The sequence below is a fragment of the Protopterus annectens genome, chromosome 2.part1 (assembly GCF_019279795.1).
Source record: "Protopterus annectens isolate FY-2018-M chromosome 2.part1, PAN1.0, whole genome shotgun sequence".
Classification (NCBI taxonomy): domain Eukaryota; kingdom Metazoa; phylum Chordata; order Ceratodontiformes; family Protopteridae; genus Protopterus; species Protopterus annectens.
The window spans coordinates 562,349,400-562,359,002 of NC_056729.1; the positions used below are offsets into that span (position 1 = coordinate 562,349,400).

General features: G+C 41.4%; 1 protein-coding gene across 1 annotated transcript in view; it reads right to left on the reverse strand.

The window, feature by feature from the left end:
• The window catches only part of IMMT (inner membrane mitochondrial protein), a 1,103,717-nt gene that overhangs the window by 65,573 nt on the left and 1,028,541 nt on the right, over nt 1-9,603 (reverse strand). The window contains exon 14 of the mRNA XM_044062331.1: nt 4,970-5,099. Coding sequence (XP_043918266.1) covers nt 4,970-5,099 — 130 coding nt within the window. The remainder of the gene's footprint in view (nt 1-4,969; nt 5,100-9,603) is intronic.

The window sequence follows — 9,603 nt, forward strand, 5'->3', positions numbered from 1 at the left end:
AAAAAGACCTGCAGTTCTCAAAACTCTGGGTGACATACTAAAAATATGTACAAACCAGCCTATTCAAACGTAATGTCCAATTATCTTTTAGTGGCAATTCTCTCTTTTACCTATAGACATCTACTGGAATATATTTATTTACCATTTTTGTTCACTGGGTAAGTGGACTGGTCTTTTCAGCCATAACAAGCTCAAAGACCAGAAAATGCTAGATCCTAAACAGTGTCACCAGAATTAGTAATCTGCATGAGGATCCTAATGTGAGAGAAATGTTTGAATAGCTCTGAGATTAACTAGTCTTTTTATTTGAAGTAATGCTAAGCTTCTGCACTGTTTACTAATAATCTTAAGTGTTTTACTGAGAATATATTTGGCATTCTGCTGCTGGCAATGTCATACAGTAAGTATGTGATGCTATTTTGTTTTACTTGGTACTTGCATTACAGTACAGTTTTTTTTTGGGTTTACTTGATGGCAATCCTCACTGGATTTGAGTGTTTTCATCCTTCCACTTAAAATTCAACATTTTATCCCAGAAGCTCCCTAATTCAAGGCTGCAAATTATCTGTTTGCACATGCAACAGCAGGTAGGCTCCAAGTCCCAGAGCTCATCACCCTAACCCATGAGAAGCATACTTTTTCAGGAAAAATAAAAATAAAGCTTCAACATTTACATGGCTACGATGTTTATATATATATTTATATATATAAAGTTATGTACTTACCATAAAGTTCCATCTGTGCTGTCGATTTTCATTCCTCCTAGACTGAAGAGTTTGGATCTGAGGCGTCAGATCCGACTTGGCTGCTTGTAAAAGCTTGTGGCAATCCAAAACTCTTGAGCTTCTCCCTTACCCATAATGCATCCTCCCCCATTACCTCAGATCTTGTTTGCAACCACTAAAGAAAAACATACTCTTACAGTTTATACATATGTGTACAATCTGGATGAAGAGAAAGTGTCTCAGAGAGGAAGGGATAATGTCACTTCTGGAGCTGGTAAAGGCATAAGGATGCAACCCAACTGTTATATCCTCTCATTATTCTAAAAAAAAACCTAAAAAAGGCTGGGGGTTGGTGGGAGGGGAGTTGAGGAGGAAAGAAAATTGACAACACAGACTGAATGTTATGGTAAGTACAGAACTTTCTTATCTGATACTGTAAACTTTCATTCTGTCCTCGACTGATGGGACAGAGTACCCAGCTACTTAGAACCCTAGGTAGATTCAAGAATATTTCTGAGCACCACTGAGCAAAAAGATGCTTTACCTCTGAATATCAGATCCAGCTTATAATGAGAGATAAAGGTGTCAGGGGAAGCCCAAGTTGCTGCTGAACAAATATCCATGGAAGTCCTTGAGTGGAAAACTGAAGAGGTAGCTACAACTCTGTTAGACTGAGCCAGCACTTTGTAAAGCAAAACCATTCCTGTTTTATTATAAATAAAGGAGAAACAGTCAGTAAGCCATTTAGCTAAGTGACTTTAGATACAGGTGCACCCAATTTCAATCAAGCAAATGATACAAACTGATTGTTTTTTCCTGATATATTTTGTCCTATGAGGATAGAAGTGTTCTAGTAGGTGAAACAAATATTCTCCTCTGTTGGAACAGTTCAGAAAAATACTAGATTAATACATTGATTGATGTTGATTTATGATACCACCTTGGGCAAAAAGGATGCATTAGTTCGTAAGGATACTCTATCCTTAGGGAAAACGAGATTCTGATATCTTTTGTCCTATGAAGACAAACATTTTAGCAGGTGTAGCAAATATCCTTTGTTGGAACAGTTCAGAAAAATACTGGAAGATTAATGCATTGATTGATGTTGATTTGTGATACCACCTTGGGCAAAAAGGCTACTCTATCTTTATGGAAAACGAGAATGTCCGAATTTCCAAAAATCGTCTGATGAAGGTAATGGCAACTACAAATAAGGTCTTTCAAGACAAAAATTTTATATCAATCATGAGGGTGGTAGAATCAAGGACTGCAGTACCAGACTGAGATCCCAAGTGGAGTGGCATCTTTAAAAGGAGGTTTAAGAAAAATTGTGCAGAGCAAAAAGGCTTTTCAGAATTCATGAGAGGCTAGTGAGCGGCCATCAAATCCACTGTAGAAATTACAAATCGCTGCTAATTGGACTCTCACTGTTGAAAAACTAACCCCCTGGTTGAAAAGCTGCGTCAACAACTCTAGCACATGATTAACTGGTGCTGAGAAGGGATCTATATACTTTTGAATAGCCCAATGTACAAATATTTTCCACTTACTAACGTAAAGTTTCCTAGTGGATGGGTTAAGGGAAGATAAGATGTGATGATGCACAGGAGAAGAGAGCACTGATTGTCTAGCTATTATTGGAATTGGAAAAGCCAAGCTGTCAGCTTGAGACTGGAAGGTATGGATGTGTCATGCTCATTGAGTAAGGCAGGAGGGTCCGGATCTGGGTCCAGAATCCAAGGATGGCGAACTAAGTGAGGCCACGGGAAAGGAAATCAAATCTGTCGAGGTCAAAAGGGGGCAATGAGGATACCTTTGGTCTTCAACCTGGCAGCAGTCTGAAAGAATTTTGGAATTAGAGGAACTGGGGGATATGCGTAAAGTAATTGGGGGGGGGGGCAATCATTGGAGTACAGAATCCCTCAATGACCCCCCTGTGGGGGATCAGAGCAAAACAGCTGCTGCACTTGTTTAGGGGGGATGCAAAGAAGTCACAGCATGGCTGACTCCATTTGCGAAAAATTTGTTCTTCCATTTTTCTGACTGAGGGACCATTCATGAGGTAATAGTATGCACCTGCTCAGCTTGTCTGCTAGTACAGTGGACTTCCCCAGAATATGCGCTGCTATGAGAAGACGGTTGGAAGACATTGCCCATTGCCACACCCTTAGCATTTCTCAAAATAGGAGTGTAAAATCTGGTTCCTTCTTGTTTGTTGATGTACCAAACCACTAACACACTGTCCATTTGAATTACAATCATTCTAGATGGGAGAGCATGCTGAAAGGATTTCAACGCTAAAAGCACTGCTCTCAACTCCAGAACATTGATATGCAAATTGGCCTCTTTGGGGGACCACATGCCTTGGACTGTCTTTTCCATGTAATGCCTCCCCACCCTAGCTGGGAAGCGTCCGTAGTCACTATGGCCTTGGGCTGTAAGGGAACAAATGGATGCCCCTGTAGTACCTAATCTGACTGGATCCACCACATCAGACTTTTCTTGTAAGAGTTTGTAATTCATACTGCTGCTGACAAGGGTAGTTGAAGAATTGGCCACTGAGATGCCAGCATCCCTGGAGAATTCTTATGTGAAACCTGGCTAGCAGAACAAAGGTCATCACTGCTGCCACTGATCCCAGAGCTTGTAGCACTAGGCGAGGTACTGCAAAGTATCTTGTTGACTTGACCTTAAAGTTTGAACTCTGGAAAGGGGAAGACAGGCTATTGTTGACATTGTGTCTTGACGAGCTCGTATGAATTCTAGAATTTGCGTTGGCTCCAGATTTGACTTCTCAAAATTTACAGTTATTCCTAATCTTGTGCCAGCGTGGATGACCTCCTCTTTTGCCATAATGAGTGGATAGCCTGGTCAAAGCAGTAATGAGCCAGTCGTATAAGTATGGAAATACATGGAATCCTTGCAGTCTCAAGTGAGCTGCTACCACTGCCATACATTTGGTGAACACCCTGGGGGCTGTGGTGAGATCAAAGGGCAGTGCTCTGAACTGGTAATAACTGGCTCATAGCCAGAAGCACAAGAATCTCCTGAATCGCCCATTTATTTTTACAAGATGGTACCCATCCTTGAGCTCTGTTGAGCACATCCATTAGTCCTTTTCCAGAAATGTAAGATTGGACTGAACAGTGACAATCTGGAACTTTGTCTTTTGAACAAATCTGTTTAAATTGCAGAGATATAGAACTGGTGGTCTGTCCCGTTTTCTTTGGCACTAAAGAATCATTAGTAATTTCCAGATCCTGTCTGGTCTGGGGGGACCTCTTGGATGACTCTATTGTCTAGCAGCCTTTGTATTTGTATGGCTGCTTGATCCCTCTTGTTTGGGTGAAACACTGGGGATTTTCCTGGAAACTGGAGGAGAAAGGGAAAATGGAATACTATATTGGGTGGGCAGATTGGTATGACGAGGGAGATTATTCTTCTGAGTTATGATACAGAATCGAATTGCTTAGACATGTTAAGGCCTTGCTGTGTGTAATTATGGTGGCTGTCAAAAAACAATTGCTCGAAAATGGAAATCAAAAATCTAAACCAACTATACTAGAAGTAGTGAATATAGTAAACATAGATAAAACTGGAACTAGGATCTTTAGAAAAGGGTAGGAGCAAACTACATATGAAAAATGGGAACTGTGGGAACAAACATAAAGAGGAGGAATGAAATTTAAAGGAGGCAGGACTTGAATGAGCTATGTAATGCCTGACTGAAAATGACTGGGTAGATCAGTGATGTATAATGTTTGCAACTGGGTGTGTGTAAGTATGGTTTGTGATCTAAAATGCTTGCAACTAGGATTGTGCTGGTTTAGTTTGTTTTCATTTTTATAAATGTATGACTTGCCTACATTGTAAGCGATGGTTTAATAAAGATGTTTCTTGTTTAAAAAAGTCAAAAATTGGATAATTTATGTAATGTTGCTTATGTTACATGATATACAGCAATATATGTGAAGTATATTTGTAAACGTGAACTTGTTAATACAGCTTGATTACTTTTATATAAATGTAAATTTGCCTGTGTCAAGGGATAAGTCAATAAAGGTGTTTAAAATAATGTAAAATCTCTGATAAATAGGCATACTCGGCTAGAAAGTACAATGTGTTCCAAAATGAGTGCTTCTTTTATATATGTAATTACTTAACTAATGGCTGTAAGAAAACATGATGTAATGTTGTTTATGAATTTGTTGCATCAATAAATTTGTCATTTAAAAAACACTTACTGTCAACTGCTTGCTCAATTCCTTTCAGTCTTGCATAGGCTGTGTTCATGTCTAGAGTGAAATTGTCCACTTGCTCTTGTGAAAGTCGTCTATAGCGCATTTCCTGTTCTGAAAGTTTCTCAGACAATTCCTAGGAAAAAATCCCATTTGATTGAATTTCAAAGATGTCAAGTAGATAACAGAGCATAACAAAATAAAATATATCCAGGTGCAACACAATAACAAAAGATATCAACTTATAAGCCTCATTCTTATATTTCAAGCAAGTTTACAGATATTAAAAGATCCTTTCAACCAAAGTGAACTGTTCATGACATATGTACAAGTGGAAAACAAAAAAAAACTGTACTCCAGCTCTCCACTTCAATTACTTGGTTAACCTTTACACAACAGTGCCGTTTTAGCATACATAGGGGGTACAATATAATATAAGCAGGGTAAATTAAGCATTTCACCACAGGAGTGTAATGCAAAATACTGATCTTTAAGAGAATACCAGCAGTCAAACAGAATCCTCTCCCAGGCCTACAACAGGTAGAACTCTGAAAAACCCTTTCACTGGCTGCTTTTCTGGGGCTCCCCATACCACACACAGTGGTTCTCACTACAAACATTTTTTTAATGTATGCAGACATGTCTGGGGACCACTGACCACCACTCAACATGGCTACACTGCACCAGTTACTTGACCCATATGTCACCAACACCCACGCACTATGCATTCCATAACATTGCCAGCTTCCAGTTTGCTACGTAATAAACCTGTGGAGAGCTCCTACCCAAGTCATCCCAGTAAAAAAGCGCAGTCACTGTCAACTGCATCTGTTCATACTTTGCTATCCCCTGTAACACCTGGGCTGCTACTTAAATTTAGGTTATGAAGTTGAGGGAAGACACCTTTTCCATGCGCTCATGGACAGGCCACCAAAGTATTACTCACTGGATACAGATGCAGAGAACTCCACTCCTTGAAATCTTTTTCTACAAAGGTAATATGAATCATTATATATGGAAGGGGAAAAAATTAGTCAATATACCAATGTTAGCACATAAAGTTACAAGAAGAATGCAGAGACAGGTGAAGAGGTGCAATGAAGCAGACAATGTCAAAACTCGGACCTGAAATACAGCACTCAGAGATTCAGCATACTCAGAAAAAACAAGAGCTCAACTCAAAGTTTATTCCAATGATTGCACATCCGGTTTATGATGAGACACAAAGGTATGGACTTAGGGCTAAGTCTCTACAGCACAAATGTCATCAACAGGAAGCTTTCTACAAAAGGATGTTGAAATAGATACTGCTCCAACAGAAGGAGCTTTATGTTTAGCTTGCAGAGCCAAGTTCTTTTTTATTACAAAGGAGATGAAATCTGACAAATCTTGAAAGGATAACTAACAGCTTTACCTAAGTTTTGGCTTTCAGAAAGCAACTGATCACATTTCCTGAATTGTTTCATTCTATGATGATAGAACCTGTGTTGACAAATGTCTAACATATGTTACATGTATTCCCCTTTGAGTATCAGGGAAAAAATACTGGTAAGGTTATTGACTTAAGTTTGCTTTAGATGCCACCTTAGGAAGAAAGGCCACATTAGTTCTCAGAGAAACCCTATTCTTGTGGAAAACCAGACAGGGAGGTCTGCATGAAAGTGCCACCAGAAAAACTGTTTTACAAGTCAGAAACTTTAGATCTACTCTAGCTGCAGGCTCAAATGTGGTTGGGTTACAGCCTGAAGCATAATGGTAACTTCCCATGGGGGTACTGGTTCTGTGATGGGAGAACATTAAAAAAGTTCCTCTCAAAAACACTTTACAGAGAGCTTTAAGGAAACTACACGTGTCATTATGGCTGTCTGAACTTTGATGGTGGAATAAATGGATCCTTTATCAAAAAGTAAAGCGTCCAAGTCCTTTTGCAAACAGCCGAGATACACAACCTCTTCCATTTGCTATGGTATATCTTTTTTGTGGATGGCTTCAGAGAAGCCAATATAACCTTGGCAAATGCAGTGGGGAGCCTGACATCACTGGCTATGGTCGACGGAGACAATCTGGACAGGTGAGAATATCTGGATAATGATCCAACATCCATGGAGGATGTACTAACAGAGGCCACAGGAAGGATAACCATGTTTGCCTGGGCCAGAAGGGGGCAAAGAGGATTAACCTGCCCTTGCACTGTCTTGTTTTCTGGATGAACTTGTTCATTAGTGGTAAGGGGAAAAAGGATACAGGGGACCCAGGGGCCAAATGTGAACCAGAGCATCCGTCAGTGACTGACCCCATGGAGGGATCAGGGCAAATTAACTGCTGCATTTGTTGATGAGTTAGGAGGCAAAGAGGTCACAGCAAGGTTGTCCCCAGTGACAGAAAACAAAAGTTGCCACTGTTAGTTTCAGGGACCACTCGTGAGGTGTCAAGATATTCCTGCTCAATATGTCAGCTAGAATGTTGTATGATCCCAGGATGTGCACTGCTACCAGAAAGGTGTGTGAAGACATCGCTCACTGCCAAACTCTCAAGGCTTCTTGATGCAGCAGACAAGCATGGGTTCCTACTCATTTGTTGCTATACAATATATCACTGACACATTGTCTTAATGGAGATCACACCCTTGGGGAGGAAATCCTGGAATGCCTAAAACCTTAGCAGGACCACACTCATCTGCAAGATAGTGATGTGAAGATTGGCCTCTACAGGTAACAATGTACAGAGGACCATCCTCCCTTTGTAATGTCCCCCCACCCTAGAAGGGAGGCGTCCATGGTATATACCACTACCAGTAAGTCCATGTGGAACGAGTGTCCCTTGGTTATTGAGGGCAGTCTCCACAAGACAATGTGTCATCTGCAGGCTGGAGTGAGCCGAATCTTTGTATACAAGGGGTGAATGCTCCAAGACCACTATACTGCTAGGGTCCAATGGAGCACTTTCATGTGGTACCGGACTAGTGGAACCATCAGTATCGTGGATACAATTAAATGTAAGAGACTTAAGACAGTCACTGGAGGCGAAGTACTATGAAGCACCCAAATGGCAGCTACATGCACAGATAAAAGCTAATGTGGGAAAGGCTGGCAATCTGTAGGCAGTTATTGAGGTGGCATCCCATAAATTCTATGTGGTGGGATGGTGTCAGATAGAACTTTTGAAGGTTTACTTATATTTCCTTGTCCAGTAACAACTGGTGCTCAGGATCCAGGTGTTGTAGCAGCAGAAGCTCGGAGGTAGCATGCAAGAACTAATCAGACATAGGGGAAAACATAGCTCTGTAGTAGTCACAAGCATGCTGTCAACACTGCTATTGTGGTGAACACCCTGAGGACTGCAGCGAGACCAAAAGGCAGGGCTATGAACTGATAGCTACTGGCTCCCACTAGAAATGGAGGAATCTCCTGGAGCACTTCACTATCTTCACATGCATCCTGGCGATATACTGAGCACATTCAATTGTCATTCCTCAGAAGAGGTAATATGGACAGAATTCTGACCACCCAGATTTCAGTCTATTTCACAAATGGATTGGAATAACTGAGATCCAAAATGGGTCTGAGGTCCCCATCTTCTATGGCACTAAAAAGAACTTTAGACTCCAAGTAAATAATGCAGCGATCTGACAGCAGAAGTCACTAAAGCACAAGTCCATTTCACAAACCTGTCTATCACCCTAGGCTCACTGTTGGGAGGATGAATGGAGGAACTTTCCTCAGATAATTTCTTTTTTTGTGTCTGCTGCTACCACCACAGCATCTACCAAGGGACCTTTGATCCAATGTTTCTCATCTCTCAGAACTGCTAATATCCTGCTTTCCTGGACACAGTTTCCACCACATCAGGGTCCTTCCATGTCCACCTGAGCCACAAAAATGATCAACTGGTGGTATCACCTAGGACAATGTTGAGCCAGAACGAAAAGGTTCCAAGAACAATGACTTGTCAGGAGAGGGAATCCTAGGTAGAACATCACCCTCTCTGCTTCATCAACTCAAGGATCTCACTGAAGGAGATGTCTTCAAAGGGGAAGCAGAGAAACCCATCACCCTCATTCAAATCACCGTCTTCCATGAAAGACTCTGGAGGTATGTGCTTCCACTTGCAAGTCTGTTTTTTGCAAACTGTTTCTAGCAGGAGATCAGAAGGTTCAGAATCCAGACTGGGAGCTAATACAGCATGGAATCTTGGAAGCTTGTGGTTCCAACTATCCCTACTGGACAGGAGGATGAGAAGAGGAGGCAGAATCCTGCTAGGATTCAGGTACAGAAGAATTCATTGGAGACACATTCTCCAAAGGCATAGTTCAGACTCCATGAGAAGCCTCAAAGGCCAAAGCTGCAATCAGCTCAGAGGGCCTGCTCCTGTCCAAGGACATCAGAGATCTCTCAATGTGGATACCCCTCAGTTTTGAAGCTGATCCCAGATCCAAGTTGTTCACAGCTGAGGTTCCGACAAGAGGGGATAGCTCAGACAACTTCAGTGTGGATGCATTCCCTTGAATCCCAGTACTGATGCTTAGTCTCAGAGTCTGTCCTTGATGCAAGTGCATCAGTGTCAGGAGAGAAAGGGATGCTGTCAGGGTCGAAGTAACCAAGACCATCGAGTCAGATGAGGCTGGCTTGGTGCAGGACAGA